Source organism: Armigeres subalbatus, unplaced genomic scaffold (assembly GCF_024139115.2).
Source record: "Armigeres subalbatus isolate Guangzhou_Male unplaced genomic scaffold, GZ_Asu_2 Contig1259, whole genome shotgun sequence".
Taxonomy (NCBI): domain Eukaryota; kingdom Metazoa; phylum Arthropoda; class Insecta; order Diptera; family Culicidae; genus Armigeres; species Armigeres subalbatus.
Genome location: NW_026942022.1, coordinates 316,865 through 338,383, shown reverse-complemented (window position 1 = coordinate 338,383; position 21,519 = coordinate 316,865). Strand labels below are relative to the sequence as shown.

Here is a 21,519-nt window from a genome sequence, read left to right as displayed (position 1 = left end):
GTTCCGAAGCTTTTGTCGTGTACAATAAGTACCGCATGATTGCCTCCACGTATTATAAAAATATCTTAAGTGCATTCACATTTCCTGAATCAAAGTTAAATCCTTCTGATTCAGGCGCGCATTTAATTGGACGAAATATTATCAGGCCGATATAAATATTTTTTAAAAATATCTCTCCCCCCCTCCTTCGGATTGTTTTATTTTTTTATCTATTTCATTTTTATTATATAGACTAGCAGACCCGACGAACTTTGTTTCGCCTAGAATTGATTTTTTCTCTGATTAGTTCTCGAGTTATGCAGAAATTTTTGGTTCATTTGTATGAGAGCCCCTCTTTCCAGAAGGGGGAGGCGTTGCGAACCTTCCAAAACCTCCACACGCCAGATTTAGTTCCATTTGCTTGATCTCGAGTTATGATGAAATTGGTGTTTCATTTGTATAGGAGCCAGGTTTCAAAGAGAAGAGGGGTCTCGAACCTTCCCCGGCCCTAAAAACCTCTGCATTCAAATTTTCACGCCGCTCGATTCAGTAGAAGAAAAAGAAGATTACCCTCTCCCTAGACTTTGCGGATGACATAATTTTTAATAAATACAACGTAATATGCGTTATTAGTTTTCAGTTTGCAAAAAAAATGCTCAACATTTTTCCAAAGTCGTTTTTAATATAAACATGTTTGTACGGGGTTGGACTTTTCTTATACTGTGTATTAAGTGAAATATCACAAAATAAAATTTTTAATGGTAATATTATATTTATCATACAGTAGAAGAAAAGTTCAACCCCATACTGCTTACCGTTTCAAATTTAATAGCTTCTAGAATTTTCGGGAAGATTTTTAAAAACTTCTTCGTATGGTTCCCCGTGGAGATTTTTTCGATTATCATCTTTCTGCTTCTTCTTTTTCTTCTTCATGCAACATCAAAGCGCCAATTGCATTACTAGCAAGGGCATTGGCATTGATAACAATTGATCGTCTCATGCCTGCACAAACATGCCTCTAACTGTATCACTTTTTTTACACCATGCACTACATTACGCATTTTTGTTACATTTGCTTCGACCGCGATCACTACTGGTCCGGCTCCATTGTTCTACTTTTTGTGCGAAACACCGCACAAAAAGCAGAGTCCAAAAGCCAACCACACTGAACGACGATGGCCGAAACGAGACTCTTGCGGACAAGAAAAGAGGGTGCTGCCAAAATGATCCGATACCCTATTTTAACGTTCATAACCCAAAGTTTCAATATAATTGACAAATTGGTAGAGAATTTCCGAGTCGATTGATATATAAATCTCAAAAATCCATCGGAAGATAAAGGCGCTATTAAAGTTCAAAATCTTACATGATTTCGTGACGGTCTCGAATTTGGAAATTTTCATTTGTCACCCTGTATCCGAGTCTTCCCCTTAGACGTAGTTTACGTCAAAATTGAAAAAATCTTATGTAACTAAAACATGTGGTTAATCCGATCAATTTTGAAGATGGACAATTTCAATTGATTCAAGATTAAACTAAACCCAGCATGGAAATTATAAATTTTCATGAAGTCGAAAATTTTGATTATGTTATCATGTTGTAATGTGTATCAGGTATTAGGATATCTAGAACTCGCACACCTTCAATGCATCAGGAGGATACAAAAAAATGTGGACTCGCGAATATCTTATAAAAATTTTGAGTAAAATTCATAATGGTTTAGAGATTTTCCAAAATATCCCTATATATTAATTTTTTTAAATTGTTTTATTAGTGTTTTTTTAATAACTATAAAGTTCATCACTGAATATCCCTATAGATTCCTTAGAGTATTTGGGACCTTCCATAGCTACTGGAAATTCTTAAGATATTAACCTCAGCGAAGCATCTGAACTGAACTCCTAGAACGGAAAGTTTATCAGAGAATCTCAAAGTTAATATGTAATCTTAGAGATGCAAATAAAACCTCCTACTGGTTTCTTTTGAGTAGCATTCCTGTAGAAATTTCAGTATTGTTTTCAGAATCATCATTATTAGAAATAAATAATTATAAAATTATTTTTTAAAATTGTTTATTGCTAATATTGATTTATTCATGAAACTTTTATATTTTTTCGTTGATTTGTTTATGGAAAATTCTTATTTCATAATTGCAATTTTGCTTTTACAAGTGCTAATTTATAATTGTTGTGTGTATTATTGTTCTTTATTGGCAATTTCCTATTTTTCCTAAGAGTTCTGAAAAATGTTCGGTAGAAATTTTGAAGAACTAGAAGAATCCGTAGAAGGATCCGAAATGCATATTTACGATGAAAATTCCAATAAACATCAAATTCCGAAGAATTTCCAGTATAAAATAGAAAAAAATCCAGCTTACTTTTTTTACAGAATCTCTAAAGATTTTTTCAAAATCCTGGGCAACTTTAATGATGCTGAAATTTCCAATGTTTTTTGTTTGGTTTTCTAAAAGAAATTCTTAGAAATTTCCAGCAGTTTTTTTTTAATTTCCAAAAGAAATTATTCGGAACATGCCAAAATATTTCCGATGGAAATTCCTAAGATTTTCCAGTAGAAAATCGAAAAAAGTTCATCTGAATCACCAATAATGAATTTCCCGAGGAAATTTCGATGTCTTTACAAGTGGAAATAACGAAAAAATTGTACTTTTGTAGTACTTGTGAAGGTTGTACTTTTGAAGCATTTCCAGTAGGAATTCCTTAAAAAAATTAAATCTAAATTTTAAAGATTTTCTGATGTGAAAATTCCTTAAACCTTACAAATCATTTCCTGTGCATCTTTGCATGGTAAAGATTTAAAGCAATGTTTAGCTGAACCTACAAAGAAATCAAAATGACATCTCGTAGAAGATTGAATTCCCGATGAAATTTTGAAATGATTTCTGGTTCAAATTAAAAAAACATGAACCTTGAGAATTCTAAAGACTTATTCATTGAAAATCCAAAGAATTTTTGAAGATAATCCATAGACTCTTCCGTGGAAATTCTAAATAATGCTTCGAATAAAAAAATACTTGGAAAATTTAAAAAAATGTGATAGAACTCACACAGAGCGTAAAAAAGTATTCCGAAAAATTTTCATTTCAAAATTCCAAAATTGAAAAAAAAAATCAACGGAAATATCAAAGTGTTTCATGTGGCATTGACTCCATATTCCAACTGGAAGTTGGTCTGATTTTCAACTTAGTATATTCTATTAGCATTTACTCAGTTATTAATTGGAAGCTTTTGTATGCCAGCCATTGCACGATTATATATCTTGCTACACAAGATACGATGGATACACTATTCCTAGGGTGTCGAGAATGTTTCCCACCCGAAAACATCCTAGACAGGAACGAGAATCGAACTTGTCATCTCCGGATTGGCAATCCTACGCCTTTGCTCGCAAGACTAACTGGAGACTGAACATTTTGAAGTACACTCCTTGAAATGTTCGAAAAACTTCTTTTGTAAATGAAGAAGAATTTCTGGTGAAGATTCGGAAGAACTTGTCGAAGAAATTCATTAGAATGCTTTTCCACCGAAAATTATATGTATTTCCCACGGGATTGTTTTTAATTTTCAGACAGAATTCACATGGAATTTTTTTCGGAGTTTTAAGGAAAATTTTTCGGAATTAACACTGGAGATGTTTTTTTTTCAATAATCAATTTGTAGTAAAATTTCAAAGCAAAATTTTTCAGAGAGAATTGTTCAAAAAAAATGCCAGCACTTTATCAGGATTGTATTAAGTAATGTCAAAGTTTTTACAGAAAATTTCTTTACTTGATTTTTTCATGAATATCCACAAGAAATTCTTTTGATTTTTTCTTCTTAAGATTTTTCTTGGATTATTGTAATAACATGAACATTTTTCAAAATTGTAGCTGCAGTTCGCTGATGAAAAAGTGTCGGCGGCGTGATGCCAAAAACCATCTGCGGCGGATTTTTTTAAATATTTTTCCATTTTTCCTATCCAATTTTATTTTTGTGGAAATTGAGACTGAATCGCAACCTGTTTTTTCGTTTATTTATGTATGGATATAGGATCTTAGGCTAAGATGGTCAAATAATGCAGATATGCATCGGCGTTGCGACCGCTGAGTTGAAAAGACGCTACGTGGGCATCGGCCCTTAGATGCGCTTTACGTTTAATGATTTAATCATACAATTTTAATGATTTGTATTTTATACACCGCTATTGTTATTCACCAAAAGTTTTTCGGTTAAAAAAAAAACCACGTGGTTCGAGAGCAACGCCCCCCCTCCTCCCCTGTAGCTTATCGTGGTCATTTCCCAAACCCCCTCCCCCATGTATGACCACGTGGTTTCTGGACGGCCCCTTACTTTGTTTGTACATTAGGGTGGTTCAAAAAACGCCCATCTGATTCTGTCTCATGTTCTCAGTGTCCTCTGAAAGTTTGAGCAGATTTGGATAATTACTGATTTAGCTGATAGCTGATTTTGCTGATTACAGCGTTTTCCTATTCAGTACAGGTGATAAGAAAATCTACATAGTTAAAAGAAAAAGACATTTAACTTCAAGAAAACCGCATATTAATTAATCGCTCCAATAATTAGTAATCGAATATAAACAATTTCGTAACTTTCTGGAACTATTTACGTAACTACTCATCAGGCAACATTGCTGCTCCTGGCGCGAAAGATACCAAAGACAAATTCAGGCTACAATGTTGCACTGCACGTTTCAGAGATGTCCTTAGAGAAGTTTGATCATGACTCGCAACCCGTATGAAAATCGATCACTAATTATTGGAGCGATTAATCTAGATGCGTTTTCGTTGAGTGAAAGCTCTTAAGTATTTCTTTAGCTCTGTAGATTTACTTTTCACATGCGCTTAATAAGGGAGCGCTGTAATCAGTATTATCAGGACACTCAGAACATGAGACAGAATCAGATGAGATCTTCTTGCCTACTTTATTTATCTATCTTTTTGTGCTTTAATAATCACAAATTATTATCAAATGAATATCGTTTAATTCCCTATTTTCTGGTTTGATTTAGGAAAATCAGAAAATTTAAAAGAGGAACTCTAATTGTTAGCTGCATAGCGGAGATTGTGAGCAAAATAGTCAATAATGAAATGTATGTCATTAATATTATTACGATTATAAGTATTTGGGATATCAAATGTCGTGAGCAATGCGGTCAATAACTCAGAAATCTCTCTGTTTGTGTCCCACTTTTAAATGTAGGCAATCGACCTTCTGTCTGCTGATGGTGACAGTACTGCGGATTGCGCTGCGATTCTCAAACTGGTATTCACTACCCCGGTAGTGAAACAAAAACAAAATCGATCCGAAACGAGGAAGCAGTGGGCTAATTATGGCGCTTTAAATAAATAGTCAAACTTTTACTGCGTATTACAACCGAATTGTGCAAAAAATTGAAACACATGCTGGTGCAGGCGTGCTTTTAAATTGGGTGCACCGTTGCTCTTGTATTTTTGTTGGGCTATAATAATAATGAAATGAATTGCAATTATTGTTCCATCATAATATAAAATATGGTAAACTTTTTTAAGGCCAAACAGCGTTATGCTAAACGACAATAACAACGTTTATGTCAAACTTGGTGAGACTTGTCGTAAAAACTGATTTTAACTACCGGTCCAGTGCTTTACGACATGCAGCACATTTGTTTCGAAGCTAATGTCCGTAGGAATTACAAATATTCCATCTTTCCTTGACTCTGGTATTATTGCGTATTTGTCATCATCATTCGAGTCCGATGACACTCTCGCTCTCCTAGTATAATAATTTTCGCCGTCTCCGCGATTGGCCACGTATCCCAGCCGAAACGGCTTCAAGATGCACTTGAGTCGGTCGCACCCCACGCGATTTCCATTCTCACGCATATTACTCATCCCAGTTTTAAAACAAAATCGTATCCGTCTCATGTTTTATTTTACATTTTTGAGCTTGCTAATACTTAGGAATTTTTATCTTCACCCCGTCCCAAGTGATGACTAATACGTGTACCTTTTATGTTTCATTTTAGGAAATTTCCGAGGAAGAGAGCCAACTGTACACTCCGCTGATTGTGGCTGCCCTTAATGGCCACTACGATGTGGTCCACATCCTTCTGACCCAGGTGAAACCCAACATGGAAAAAGAGGGCCGTGTTAAGTTCGATGGCCATTTGATCGAAGGTGCTTCGGCGCTGTGGGTTGCCTCTGGGGCAGGGCACCTGAACATTGTCAAACTGCTTATCGAACATGGAGCAGATGTGAATCACCACACGAAAAATCTGTCCACTCCAGTAAGGGCGGCCTGCTTCGATGGACGGTTGGATGTCATCCGGTATCTGGTGGACCACAATGCGGACATAAATTTGCCTAACATTTATAACAATACTTGCTTGATGATCACCGCGTACAAGGGTCATGCCGAAGTGGTGGAGTTCCTATTCGAGAACGATGCAATGCTGAATGAACAGGCCAACTGTGGGGCTACTGCGCTGCATTATGCAGCAGAATGCGGCCACCTGGACGTATGTACAGTGCTACTGGATTACGGTGCAGTACTCAAGAAGAATGAGTACGGAATGACGGCTGTGATTTGTGCCTCGGAGAGGACACGGGAACCTGTGGTACAGTTGTTTGTGAATAAATCGGGCCTGCTGACCCGCGAAGAGCAGATTGACGCTTTGGAACTGATAGGTGCTTCGTTTGCGAATGATAAGGACAATTACAGCTTGGTGAAAGCGTTTCATTATTTGATTTCGGCGATGGAGTTAAGGTGAGTTAATAACAAATTTTAAAAATCATTGTTATCTTACCTAACGGTAGTGATGCCTTTCTCGTGCATTATAAAAAAATGGTATTTTGATCATAACTTCTGAGACCTGATTTAGCCCTTTTTCGATAGAAAACAATGGGACAGGATCAGGGGCGGATTTAAGGTAGAGGGGGCCTAGAAGCCGTTTGGGGCCCAGGTAGATTCGTTTGGGTAATAAATTTAATGAAAATTCAAACAGCAGTCTTTAAATATACATCACTACCTAATTACTCAAAAAGGCTTTCTGCGACATTTTTTCTGTTGGAATAAATCAATGATATAATCGACACTTATTTCCTTTAAAACCTCGTTCTCAATGTTTAAAAAAGTTAAGTTGACTAACTTCTCGTTAAGTCAATGATGTCCGCAATCTATTTTTTACAAATTTCATTTTTGAAAACGATCTTTCTCCACTTGCATTAGAAACCATTAAGCTCAAGTAAATCCATAGGGCAACTTCTGAATTGGGGAAAATAGATCGCATGTTATTTTGCATTATGAACTTATAAAGAAATCTTGCTTAACTTTTCAAAAGGACCTAAGTAACATTTTTTCATGAATTAATTTCGGTACTGCAATCAAAAGCTTTCATATTGGTCTGTTGATTGCAATATTCAAATTAATTCATGAAAAAATGTTACTTAGGTCCTTTTGAAAAGTTAAGCGAGAAATGTTTCTATTGGTTGTTTTTGTAGGTTTTGGCTTTGCAAAATTCAACAGAAGGCATACACCTTGAATTTTTCCTGAGGCGTTGTATCCGTAGCAGTCTCAGCATGTTCTTTTTGACCTGATACGTTAAGTCGAACGTCCTTTGTTCTTGAACGGTTATTAGGATAGTTATTTGCTCCAGACATTGATTTTCTGTTGCTTCATATTCGTCATACTTTCCTCGTTTTGCTTCTACGTATTCAATCAAACTTAATATTGAGTCGAAAGCTGTTTTCAAGGCTGTAGAAGGATTTTGCAGGAACTGGCTAGTCGCATCAAACCTTTCTAGGATATCGTACCAGAACAGTGTGTAGATAGCGTTCTCGAGTAGAGATATTTTATTGTAAAGGTAGAAAGCTTCATTTTAAATCTTCTTCTTCTACGTTCTCTGCGATTGTTTGTAGAATGTTCTTGATAACCGTATAGCAAAGCTTTTATTTATGTTGACGTGATACTTGCTTTGATAGAAGCCGACGAGTCATCTGCATTTCCACGAGTAATCCCCGGGATGTTGGATATATGGAGTAGGGAGTGAAGTTTGATTTAAAACAAAAACAATCGAACGAACGCTTATTATTGTAATTATCGATCGCACTACACAACTGGATGCGAACTAAATTTTCACCACCTGATTAATGCACAAAAGAACAAAATTTCGGTGACCGGACGATCGTTTTGCTTTCCGCACAAAGCAAAACTAAATTTCGACGACCGGCCGATCGCTCTGCTTACTGGAGAATCACGACTGGACAAGAAACAAATTTACACTTTCTGATTAATTTACTCACCCGCACAATGCAGAACAAAATTTTCGGCACGAATGCGAGCGGTATTTTATGGACGAGAACAGCTTCCCTGGGAAGCTTACCAGACTGATCAAAGCAACGGTGGATGGTGTGCAAAACTGTGTGAAGATTTCGGGCGAACACTCCAGTTCGTTCGAATCGCGCCGGGGACTAAGACAAGGCGACGGACTTTCGTGCCTGTTGTTCAACATTGCGCTAGAAGGTGTCATGCGGAGAGCCGGGTGTAACAGCCGGGGTACGATTTTCAACAGATCCAGTCAATTTATTTGTTTCGCGGATGACATGGACATTGTCGGCCGAACATTTGCAAAGATGGCAGAACTGTACACCCGCCTAAAACGTAAAGCAACGAAAGTTGGACTGGTGGTGAATGCGTCAAAGACAAAGTACATGCTTGTGGGCGGAACCGAGCGCGACAGGGCCCGCCTGGGAAGCAGTGTTACGATAGACGGGGATACCTTCGAGGTGGTCGAGGAATTCGTCTACCTCGGATCCTTGCTAACGGCTGACAACAACGTTAGTCGTGAAATACGAAGGCGCATCATCTGTGGAAGTCGGGCCTACTACGGGCTCCAGAAGAAACTGCGGTCGAAAAAGATTCGCCACCGCACCAAATGTGTCATGTACAAGACGTTAATAAGACCGGTAGTCCTTTACGGACATGAAACATGGACAATGCTCGAGGAGGACTTGCAAGCACTCGGAGTATTCGAGAGACGGGTGCTTAGGACCATCTTTGGCGGTGTGCAAGAAGACGGTGTGTGGCGGCGAAGAATGAACCATGAGCTCGCCCAACTCTACGGCGAACCCAGTATCCAGAAGGTAGCTAAAGCCGGAAGGGTACGATGGGCAGGACATGTTGCAAGAATGCTGGACAGCAACCCTGCAAAGATGGTGTTCGCTTCCGATCCGGCAGGTACGAGACGGCGTGGAGCGCAGCGAGCGAGATGGGCAGACCAGGTGCAGAACGACTTGGCGAGCGTGGGGCGTATCCGAGGATGGAGAGATGCGGCCTCGAACCGTGTATTGTGGCGTCAAATTGTTGATTCAGTGTTATCTGTTTAGATGTTAACTAAATAAATGAATGAATGAATGCGAGCGGTATTGAGGCGAAAAATACCGTGCGTCTCCATCGAACTGTTCGAGTATGTTTGAGAAACGCGCACTCGTCCTGTGACGTCACAGATTTCCGGATCTCCGGTCGCCGCTGGATGATCGGTCCATTTCCGGGATCACCAGATGTGGCCCGCCGCCACTAGCGCTCCGTCGAATTTTTGAACGGAGCTGGCAACGGGAAAAGATTTTATCCCGGTTTTTAGTTCGCGCGTCCAACCGTCCGAAAACACCGCGTCCTTCCAGACCAAACTGGTGGCGTCCCCGCCGAATGACGTTACGGGGCCCAGCACACTGATACCAGGTGATAGGGCGTAGCACCGATCGCCGAAGGAAAGCAAACACACGCGCCGAAAATGAGGGGCAGAACACTAGTTATCCGAACACACGCCGAAAAATAACACTCGATAACCACACGCGAAAACACGACCGACTTGGTTGCTAGTTCGAGCTCAATTATGAGCAGGGTTTGAATCCAAAGGAGAATAAGAAAATCTTTCACTTATCATGTCTGTATACACTCTCGTTACACGTTGGGATATGGATACTTGGAAGTAGTGCGTAACGGTGTAAATCCGGCCATATCGTCAGGCTCAGTACAACACTAAAGCTGACAATATGGCGTCTCTAACCCCGAATCCCAAAGTGTCAGGCGACCCGTGCCGATGAGATGAATGACCTGGGGAGTGAAACAATTAGCCAGATCGTTAACGGGGCCTTTGGAGGTTCCACAGAGTGAGGGCTGCTTCGGCGGCAAGCAGGTGGCAGTGGGTGGTGCACATGTGGTGCATGCGAATGGAAGTTGGGGGTATTACTCGTAATACCTCCACAGAGTGAGGGACCGAGTGTATGGGTAAGCACACAAGTAAGACTCGCATGGTACGCATGGTCGGTAGTGTTAGAATGACTGATGTCTGGTGAGGCCTGGCAGGTGTGTCGGGGGGCAGATACCTCTGCGGCACCTCAGAAGTAGGGGACACGAAAGTCTCGCTATGACTGGCAGGAGTGTCGGGGAGTTGATGCTTCTGCTGTACCTCACAAATTAGAGACATGTAAAGGTAAGTGGTGCCACCTCGTTGCAGGATGGGGAGACCACCACACTGACTGAGGACTACCTGGGCTTCGAAATATCAATAGGTGGGTGCTGCCTGCAAAGTACCTGTCCGAGACCTATTGGCAGCATCAAAGCCCGGGTAGGTGAGTGTTAGGCACGCGTGACGTGCCGGGTGTTCCACGCCCAAACGATGCACAGGAGGTGCACAGAGTGGATATAAATGGGAGATGGGGGTATTACAACCCCCACTGAGTGAGAGACTGAATGTCAAGAGAGTGGTGCACAAGTGGTGCAAGCGAAAGGGACTGAATGTATGAGCGAGCACACAAGTCAGACTCGCATGGTACGTGTGGTCAGAGTGACTGCTTAGGCAGTAGTGTGATCCGGCTGCCAGGGACGGATTGAGTGAAGTCTCGCTAGGCCTGGCAGGAGTGTCGGAGGCAAATACCTCTGCGGCACCTCAGAAGTAGGGGACACGAAAGTCACGCTATGACTGGCAGGAGTGTCGGGGGGTTGATTCTTCTGCGGCACTTCACAAATAGGAGACATGAAAGGGTCTGCCTCGTAGCTGAGGTAGGAGCGGCATAAGAGCCACCAACCTAGGGTCGGCTTGGAAGACAAGTGGTGCCACCCTGTTGCAGGAGGGGGTGAACACCATACTGAATGAGGACTGTCTGTGTTGTGAGATTGCAGCATGGGGTACCCCCTACAGGTTACCCGTAGGATCCCTTGCTGTAAATCGAGCAACATAGACAGGAGCGTGTTGGGGCACATGTGGTGCCAGTGTGTCTTTTGCAAATGTGATGCATGGGGAGTGTCGGAGAGTCGAGGCGCATACGTGCACTTGTGTACGTCATGTAGGGGGCGCAATAGTCATCCCCCGAAGTATTACTTAATTGCGGGCCGGGGGAATTACTGGAGAGGGAGGAGTTGGTTTTAGTGGGTCGGGAGTGGTGATTCCATCCTCACACTACCTGGGTTCGCCTCCCCAGGAGTCTGGTTGCAGATTTCCATTACCTTTGTTAAAAAAATACGCTCTCGATAGGTAGCATACCGTGAGAGTTTTCGGCAGTTGTTACGATAATCAACTGATTCGGGGGGCTACAACCTATGATAAACTTTTAAAAAGGCCCAATTGCGGGGGAACCTGTTCTGATGATACATTTCAACTTGTTTTACACAGCAGTGCGAAAAAAATATGGTCCCCAACATAAAATGAGCAAGAACAAAGCCCCTTGGTGGGGGCCGCATATCCGAATCAGCTTTGATCCCACGACCCCAGTACGCTAGACAGGTGCTTTTCCCTACTAAGCTACGAAGGACCTCCGTCGTCCTCCGCAGCTTATTCCCAGCATCGGGCCACCAGACACAATTGGATTCACGATGAGATGGGCAACGACAACAATAATGGCAATGGAAATCTTAAAATAGATTCTGTTTGGATTCTGCAAAGCAGAATACCACTGTAGATCTCGGCACAGTAGCGGTTAAGCTGGGTAGCTGGGTGGTGCGGATTAGGGATCCTATAATGAGAGATATGCAAATACTTTTCCAGACGATTTAGCAACGCTGTTACTTTTGTTAGCAAACGCTTCCAGCACTTGCCGCAGCGCAAAATGTTAAAGCTTGTATATGACTTTGTATTTGATAACAATTTGGAATATGTTTGTCTGTCCACTAACAGTGTTTAAATAAGCATTATCACTAAAATAAAAGTGCAATAAAAATAGGCGAAACACGATACATAAACTAGATTACTTCTAATCGCAAAAGTAAAACAAAATGTTTATTCGATGAAACTTTTCTCCAAATTTATCTCAATACCTTTCAACCTCGTCTCAATCTGCAACAATAACAACGTTCATTTGGCTCACGTTTTGACAGTTCTCAATGCTCGATTGGCTTACAATGGCCGCTTTCGCATATCTCTCATTATAGGATCCCTAGTGCGGATAGAATCGATTTGGTTGTCAAACTGAAGCCAAAATTTTCTATTGTGCCGGAGCCAAACATTGAAGATTGTGGTTTCTGATCTGATATTGAGAGATATTGTTATTATTTGGGGAAAAAATAAAAATTAATTTAGATTGAGTTTTGTATTCTTTGTTACAAATATTCTCACATTATATTTCGAGCGTAAAATGAGTAGGAATGCAACTAAAAAGCACTCGTTACGAAATTTCTTGAGATTCAGCAGCTGATTGGAGCATGAAACTATGTAAACTATCGTAAAGTCATATAGAGTCTCGCGCATTTGTTCGCCCTCATGCAGCGTGGAAAGAGAAATTCGAAGAGCGGGAAATGTTTGACAGCCAAGTAACTGCAAAATAATTTTGTTTGTGGGAGTGACTTCAAAATATCCCTCTACTCGCTTGAGCGCAGAAAAGTGGCTCTATCCGCAGCACCCAGATAAAACCTATTTTAGGGACATTTTGAGGTTTTGGCCAACCTTTGTTCTGGAGCGAACCACTGTGCGGCGGAGTGAAAAACTGTCAAAATGGCAAGGGGCCATCCAATAAAAAAATTATGGTATGAGCAATAAAAAAATATTAAATTTTCTACAAATAATGCAAACTTTCCATAAACAATTAAGAATTTTCCACAAAACAAAAATAAATTAACACTTTTAAAACCAAAAATTGCAAATATAAAAGAAGATTTTTTCATAAAGAAATCAAAATCTTCCACGGAAAAAATACAAACATTCCATAAATAAATCAACATTAGAAATAAATAATTATTGCTAATATTGATTTATTCATGAAAATTTTGTTTTTTTTTTCTTGGAACATTTTAATTTTTTTATGGAAAAAAATACAATTTTTGTTTTTACAAGTGCTAATTTATTATTGTTTTGTGGAAAATTTTCAACTGTTTATTGAAATTTTGCATTATTTGTAGTAATTCTATATTTATTTAATACTCATACCCTGATTTTTTTATTGGCAATTTCCTATTTTATTATGGAAAATATCTATTTTTTTCTCTATTAAAGAGATTTTCAATCCAGAGCTGGTTCATCTCTCAAAATTTCTAATTCTTCATTGAAATTTTATTTTGATATCGACTCGTGGAAGCCAATGATGCCATACTAAAAATATTTTTTCGGTCCCTCAGATGGTTCTTTCGAATAATTTTCCAAGGAACTTCTATTCCACATCTCGAATATGCTTCAGTCAGTGGTCCTTTTATAAGCGACTCATAGAGAAATGAATGTATTATAGACCTATTATTATTTTGGAGTTTGGATCATTTGATTTATCCAATTAACCAACTTATGAATAATGTATGATATAATATCCCAGTAGGTCCATTGGGTTAATATTTTTTTTTTATTCCTTTCTTTATTTGGTAGGCACTCTGTGTTACTTAACCGCTACTGTGCCGAGATCTACTGTGGCATTCTGCTGCCAGAATCCACACAGAATCTATTTTTAGATTTTCCATTATCATTGTTGTTGTCGTTGCCTGTCCATCTGATCGTGAGTCCATTGTGTCCGTTTGTCCATGTCGTCTATCCAATGATCGTTGCATTGTTCGGTTGCCATTTATCCGGGTAACGTTGGAGGAATGCCTCCGAGAAGAACAAGTTGTCAGTCGTCATCAGGCAGCCGTGACGGTAAGGCGCGTACCCCAGAACGCCACCGTATGGGCTGCGGATCCGGCGACTGACGAGGGTTTGGTGGAGGGGCTGGGAATCGAACCCATGACCATTCGCTTGTAAGGCGAACGTGTAGCCAACTACGCTACGGGACCCCCCATATTGGGTTAATATGACTTCAATTATTATTTATACAAGCTACTACAGACTTTTATATAACCTTAAATATAACCAAAACGTCATGGAAGTTGTAATGTTTGCAACTTGATGTTGACTCAAGATAATGTTGGCCACCTTGTCTCTTGGATCTCATGTTAATGGAAATTAGGATCATATGATTCTTTCATCGGATTGGGTATATACCGACGATGAGAACATTGCAAAATATCTACCAGTATCGTGGACTGAGCTTGAGAGCATTTTGGAGTACCTTGAGCATCTCGTATTCCTGAATATTAATTACTGGCTTAACGTTCAGGAGGCCCATCTTATCTGAGTGTTTAGAATGATTCAAACATTTCAACTTCATTTGTATGCTCTTAGAATCGTAATCTTCCTAAGGTTTCGGATATCTGAGTTTTCAGGGTCAGTCAAATTTAAGCTCCCATATTTTTTTCTGCCAGCCAAGCCAATATCTAGATGAACAATTTTACTTAAGAAAATGGTGGCCTAGCTCTCTTTTGTGATTTTATAAACAATCTAAAACGCTGGGCATATATGACCCATCCATCCTGAAAGAATTGAGATTTGTTTTGGAATTCAATTTTAATCGTTATTATAACACAATTTTTTAACTTAGATTGTTTTAGGAATTGGAGTGTTTTTTTTTCTGGAACACTGCCACTTTTTTTCATATCGCATGACTCTCCTTAATTAAAAGACCCTTTTATGAATTTAAAAAGCTTTTTATATAGAATTTCATGTTGATTTTTTAAATGCAAGCTTCTCTATGTCATAACCTTTTTCATACGCACTACTAGAATTTTGTGCATTTAGAACATTTAGGTGCATTATTAAAATTTTCGATCAATTATCCTAATTATTCAATATCATAAAAACTAGGCTTCTTAAGCCTAAATTATTGCCTATATTTATTGCTTGGATTAATTTTAAATTCCAAGATCTTCTCAATTTTCAAGAATAATTATTCTGGAGTTGCAAGGGAAACCCTTCGGTATATTGACAAGAAATTCTCCGGAGCCTCCACGGAAATTTTTTTAGAATTTCAACGACATTCTTTTCTGAAATTCTGTGGAAGAGTTCCGAAAACGTTCGGTAGAAATTTTGAAGAACTATAAGAATCCGTAGAAGGATCTGAAATGCATATTTACGAGGAAAATTCCAATAAACATCAAATTCCGAAGAATTTCCAGTATAAATTAGAAAAAAAATCCAGCTTACTTTTTTACAGAATCTCTAAAGATTTTTTTTCAAAATCCTGGCAACTTTAATGAATCTTCAAAGGAAATTCTTCAAAATTTCCAATGGAAGTTTTTTCGTTTTCCAAAAGAAATTCTTAGACATTTACAGCAGTTTTTTTTAATTTCCAAAAGAAATTATTCGAAATATGCCAAAATATTTCCCATGGGAATTCCTAAGATTTTCCAGTAGAAAATCGAAAACAAGTTCATCTGAAACACCAATAATGAATTTCCCGAGGAAATTCCTATGTTTTAACAAGTGGATATAACGAAAAAAATGTATTTTTGTAGTACTTGTAAAGGTTGTACTTTTGAAGCATTTCCAGTAGGAATTCCTTAAAAAATTAAGTCAAGATTTGGAAGATTTTCTGATGTGAAAATTCCTTAAAATTATTAAACCATTTCCTGTGCATCTTTGCATGGTAAAGATTTAAAGCAATGTTTAGCTGAACCTACAAAGAAATCAAAATGACTTCCCGAAGAAGAATGAATTGCCGATAAAATTTTGGAAGAATTTATGGTGCAAATTGAAAAAAAAAACATGAACCTTGAGAATTCTAAAGATTTATTCTTTGAAAATCCAAAAGAAATTTTGAAGATAATCCATAGACTCTTCCGTGGAAATTCTAAATAATGCCTCGAATAAAAAAATACTGATGGGCAATCCTACGCCTTTGCTCGCAAGGCTAACTTGAGACTGAACATGTCGAAGTGTACTCCTTAAAATGTTCGAAAAACTTTTTTTGGAAATGAAGAAGAATTTCTGGTGAAGATTCGAAAGAACTTGTCGAAGAAATTCATTAGAATGTAAAAAAATTGAAAACATGAACATTTTTTTCCACCGAAAATTATATGTATTTCTCACGGGACTGTTTTGAATTTTCAGACAGAATTCACATGGAATTTTTTTCGGAGTTTTAGAGAAAATTTTTCGAAATTTACACTGGAGATGTTTTGTTTTTTTTTTCATTAACAATTTGTAGCAAAATTTTCAAGCAAAAATATTCAGAGAGAATTGTTCAAAAATCATTCTGAATGCCAGCACTTTAATAGGATTGTATAAAGTAATGTGAAAGTTTTTACATGAAATTTCTTTACTTGATTTTTCCTGAATATCCACAAGAAATTCTTTTGAAGTTTTTTCCTTGGATTATTGTAAAAACATGAATATTTTTCAAAATTGTAGCTGCGTACGCTGATGCAAAAGTGTTTGTTTGTGGGAATTGAGACTGAATCGCAACATGTTTTTTCGTTAATTTTTTTATGGAAAAAGGATCTAAGGCTAAAATGGTAAAATAACGCAGATATGCATCGGCGCTACGACTGACGCTGCGTTACCGGTTTTTCTCGATGCACACCTACGCCTTTTCAACGCTGAGTGGACATCGGCCCAAAGATGCGCTTTGCGTTTATTGATTAAATCATTAAATTTTAATGATTTGTATTTTTTACACGCTATTGTTATTCACCCAAAAATTTTCGTGTAAAAAAACCACGTGGTTCGAGAGCAACACCCCCCTCCCCCCATGTGGCTTATCGTGGTCATTTTCCAAACCCCCCCCCCTCCCCCCATATATGACCACGTGGTTTCTGGACGGCCCCCAACGTATGAAAATGCATGAAATCGTTACAATGATACTGGTAGCACTTGAACTTTTTGCTTGCTTCTTATGGATGCAAAAAGTAAACAAGTCGAAATGGAACCGCTTATGACGGTTTGATTGGAAACAAGATGGCGTCTTCGCCGATCTCTTATTCTATTACTAGTTTATTTGTGGACGCAATAGCGCCCGTGGCAAGCGTTTTTTTTTTTAATTTTTAAGAGTGATATATACTTTTCTGCATTTAAAAAAAATCAAAATTTTCAACGTCTGTTGTCTGTGATTTTTTTCATCAAATGCTGTGTTAGGTTGTTTAAGGTTGTCACTGGTTTTGTTTTCTGCATCTGATAGTAAAAAAATAAAGTGTCAAATATTTTATTTTCTGTTGGAATTTCCCCGCGTGCTGCGTCTGGTTGACTAGTCACCGGACAGACAAACAGGGCTATTATATATATGATTTCTAGTATACCCTATAGCACCAGCCATTCTTATGAAAGGGAGATTTGCTAATTTTTGAGCTGTCACTTTTAAGTTTAATTCTCCAAATGAGACAGGCCTTATGCTTCGTTTAGACAAGGCAAGTGAATTGAGCAAGAATCGAACGCGAACTGAACGTGTAAACACCTTAATTCAATTCACTTGAACGAAAAGAAAGTTGAACATGTTCAACTTTTGGCAAATCAATTGAATTCAACTGAGTTGTTGGCTCAATTTGTGTCGTGTTTTGTTGTTATCCGCGTGCTCACTGCTGAAAAAAATCACAAAAATGAGAAACAAAACAATTTGCGCACCAATTCTTTGTTTTTGAATGGTATTGATTTGGGTACATGGTATGAATTCAAGGAGCAGTTCATAACTTTGACATGATACAACTTTTTTTTGTCTTTATTAGACAGGCTTGCAGCCATGGAGCTCGCCTCTATGATAAAACTTGTCAATTAACTCAAATTGAGGGTGGCTCATATTACCCCGTATGTTCATATTGCACCTACTGCACTTACCAATACAATGCTAACTAATTTTCTTCTTCTGTCCCTTTCCTAGAAGGCGGTTGAGGAATTTATCAGAAAAATAATAGTGATTTGAACTTTCTCCAAAAACTTTTTGAGAAAACTGGTAATTATTAACTCGATCAATTTTGAAATTCATTTTTTCCCACTCGCTTTATAATTCAAGACAAGTTTTTAAAAATTATTTTTGGGAATCGAAAAGTTTGAATATTGCTTTAATTTAGAAAATACAGCTTTCCTTTTTAATATATTTTCTAGGTACGAAGATCCGGACAACGTTATTCGCAAACCACTGCTGCCTTCCATCTCCGCCTATGAACACTGGATCGAATGCCAAACCATGCAGGACCTACAGGCAATCCGGTATAACCACAACTCACTGCACATGGAATCGCTGACCATACGGGAACGCATCCTGGGTCGACACTGCCCCGAGGTGGCCCACTCGATTGTCTTCCGTGGAGCGGTATGCGCCGATAATGGTCGGTTCGACCGCTGCGAGAGTCTCTGGCTTCACGCGATGCATTTGAAACAGCAAAACTCACTCTCGGTTCAGCGGGACTTACTGCGCTTTGCGCAGCTTTTCTCACAGATGCTCTCTATCAATGTTCCTCTGCGATTTTGCAACGTGGTCGATGTATTGACGGCGTGCGTCGATGAATTGGCGCAGAATAAAAACAAAATGATCGATCCGGGTGAAAAAGATCTGCTGGAAGTGATAGCCGAAGAGTACGAACTTAATGTGGTTACGGTACTGTATTTAATTACCATCATAACCAAGTTGATAAAACTGAAAAATGCAGATATTACGGAGGAGAATCTCAGGGACGTATATAGACTAGTTTATAAGTTAAATAATTTATCTGTGAGGCTCAGAGACGATCAGACACTGCTGCATCTTTCGGTGAACGGAGTCACTCCGGTTGACGATTTTCACACGGATGATATCTGTAGGTAAGTTGGGTGATGAAACCCAAGGTCTATTTAAGAATTCATACAACATGATTCTACTGTTACAGATTTCCGTGTGTTGACACTGTGAAGCTGTTACTGAAGTGCGGTGCATCATTGTCCGTGATGGATGCTGATCGGAATACTCCTTTGCATACACTTTGTTCTACGGTAATTTCATTCACAAAAGCAACAATGGTGGATTTTTAAACATAAATCGTTCATCTGTTCCATAGTTGCAGACTGCCGTCATTCGAATGTCGGAAAGCGACGTGAAAACTATCGTGCAAGATTTGGTCGAGCTGTTCATCGATGCAGGTATCCACCTGGATGCGGTCAACAGCGACGGTCTGAAGGCATCACAGGTTTGCGTTCAAAGTAAGTTCAGATTTACCCTAACATATAATCGTGCAACTAATTCGCAAAATACATTTGACTAGGGGATAATCTATAATCGCTTGTTTAAAAATAGTTACTTTTAAGAATAGCAGTTTTCCAAACCACCAATAATTCAACTATTTTTATGTTTTTATATCACTGTTTCACTTTCTCCAACAGGCTCTGTAGCAACATTCATCAAGGCCTACGAAACACGTGCAATCAATCTGAAATGTTTGGCCGCCCGTTGCATAGCGTTGCATCGGGTAGCGTACAAGGAAGCAATTCCTCGACAGTTGGAGACATTCGTGCAGCTGCATTGCTCGGAAAAATTTTAAACTCTCTAAGCCTTTTACCGTGTCTTCCAAACATAACCTTGACAAGAAATTTATTAAACTATAATAGACACATTCTTTATTGTCACGTCATAATTTCTGATTTTTATTTGATGAAAAATATTTTTAAAAAAGGAGGCTTTTGAAATTAGCTGAAAGTGACATAATATGTATGTACGTATTAATAGAAATTATACTCAAAAGGACATTTTTATGTCAGACGTTACCCGTCTTTGGAGAATGTGTCCACCATTAATTTAGTTCACAAATGAAGGAAACAAAAAAGCAATTTATTCTAAAACCCTTCCTTTGATTAGCTATACTCAAAGTCAACGATTGTGATTAAAATAGAATTGCATATAACAAATGTTTGGCTGTAAGAGTGAGGACATGAGCCGTAAAATGAGCGAACAATCTCGTTTTCAAATAACTTTGATATTATTTTGTAAGATGGACAAGCTCACTATTCATTTTTCGTTGTGGTGAAAAATCGATTTTTCTTCTAGAAAACAGGTAAAACAGAAATATTCGAGTGAGTTTTTTTTTGTCATCCGAAACATCCCTAAATATGATACATGGTAAAACATGTTTGGCTAACATTGATGCATCCAACGCATGAAGTGTATATACTTAGAATTTTTTACAGTATACGGTTATTTTTTACTGAAATTTCAACAGTTGAAAGTTCGGTAGGGTAAAGTGGGGCAAAAGCGCCACCTTAAGCTCTGGCTCTTGTGGAACACTAAAAATTCTCCGCAAACTCCTGATTTGTCTCTTAGCCATTTATTTTGGGTATTTTCTGCAATATTAGCATGCAAAAATATTGATTATTAAAGGTTAAACATATTATAGATTGATTTAAAAAATGTTTTTAAAGCGTTTATTTAATGTATGGGGCGAATTCGTCACCTCCTCGGGGTAAGATGAGCTAGGCTTATAAAATATTTGAAAAAATGTTTTGAACTTAATAAAACATCAGGTAAAAAATAAACTCCGATATTTACTCTCTCCTCTCAAATAATACTTACAAATAAATTAAATTTAGTAGCCGTGTAAAACTAATATATAGATTAAAAAAGTTTGAATGAGCGCCATTAAAGCAAATTATTTTACTAAAATAATTCGGTAAAGTATGAGAAAAAGTTGTGTGTTTATTTATTTATTTATTTTACAAGAATTCATAACTTCAAAAATAATCTTCTAACGATTTTCAATATATATGTGGCTATGAGCAACTATATTTTGATAGAAACGTCTTTTGATCAACACCATTGTACATTTCAATACCGATTAAAGTGAATCTTGATCTTGTTATTGAAAGCGGTTGAACTTCTTTCATTTCTGCAAATAACTGACAATTCATTCCAATTCCAGGAATAGATAGAATTAAATTCAACTTGCTTAAAAACCTCCCAGACGTCGCGAAGAGGCGCATGCTGAATTTATTTAATCAATTCGTGGAAAGCAACATTGTTCCGGATGAATGGAGTCAAGTGAGGGTGATCGCTATCAAAAAACCCGATAAACCCGCTTCGGATCATAACTCGTACCGTCCAATCGCGATGTTGTCGTGTATACGGAAGCTGTTAGAGAAGATGATTCTCAATCGGCTCGACAGATGGGTCGAATCAAATGGCTTTCTATCAGATACTCAATTTGGATTCCGCAGAGGCAAGGGAACGAACGACTGTCTTGCGTTGCTTACTACAGAAATCCAACTGGCCTATTCTCAAAAAGAACAAATGGGTTCAGTTTTCTTGGA

At 38.3% G+C, this 21,519-nt stretch overlaps 1 protein-coding gene across 2 annotated transcripts in view; it reads left to right on the top strand.

Annotated features, from left to right (window-relative positions):
* Positions 1 to 19,853, top strand: part of LOC134202537 (protein fem-1 homolog B-like) — a 50,935-nt gene extending 31,082 nt beyond the window's left edge. Inside the window, exons 2-6 of one of the 2 annotated variants that reach the window (XM_062677544.1) lie at positions 6,001 to 6,740; positions 18,352 to 19,047; positions 19,113 to 19,215; positions 19,287 to 19,422; positions 19,603 to 19,853. In XM_062677544.1, the coding sequence (XP_062533528.1) occupies positions 6,001 to 6,740; positions 18,352 to 19,047; positions 19,113 to 19,215; positions 19,287 to 19,422; positions 19,603 to 19,760 (1,833 nt within the window). In that variant the 3' untranslated portion in view covers positions 19,761 to 19,853. Of the gene's footprint in view, positions 1 to 6,000; positions 6,741 to 18,351; positions 19,048 to 19,112; positions 19,216 to 19,280; positions 19,423 to 19,602 lie in introns of both variants that reach the window. The other variant, XM_062677542.1, reaches the window with a different exon arrangement.
* Positions 19,854 to 21,519: the final 1,666 nt, after the last annotated feature.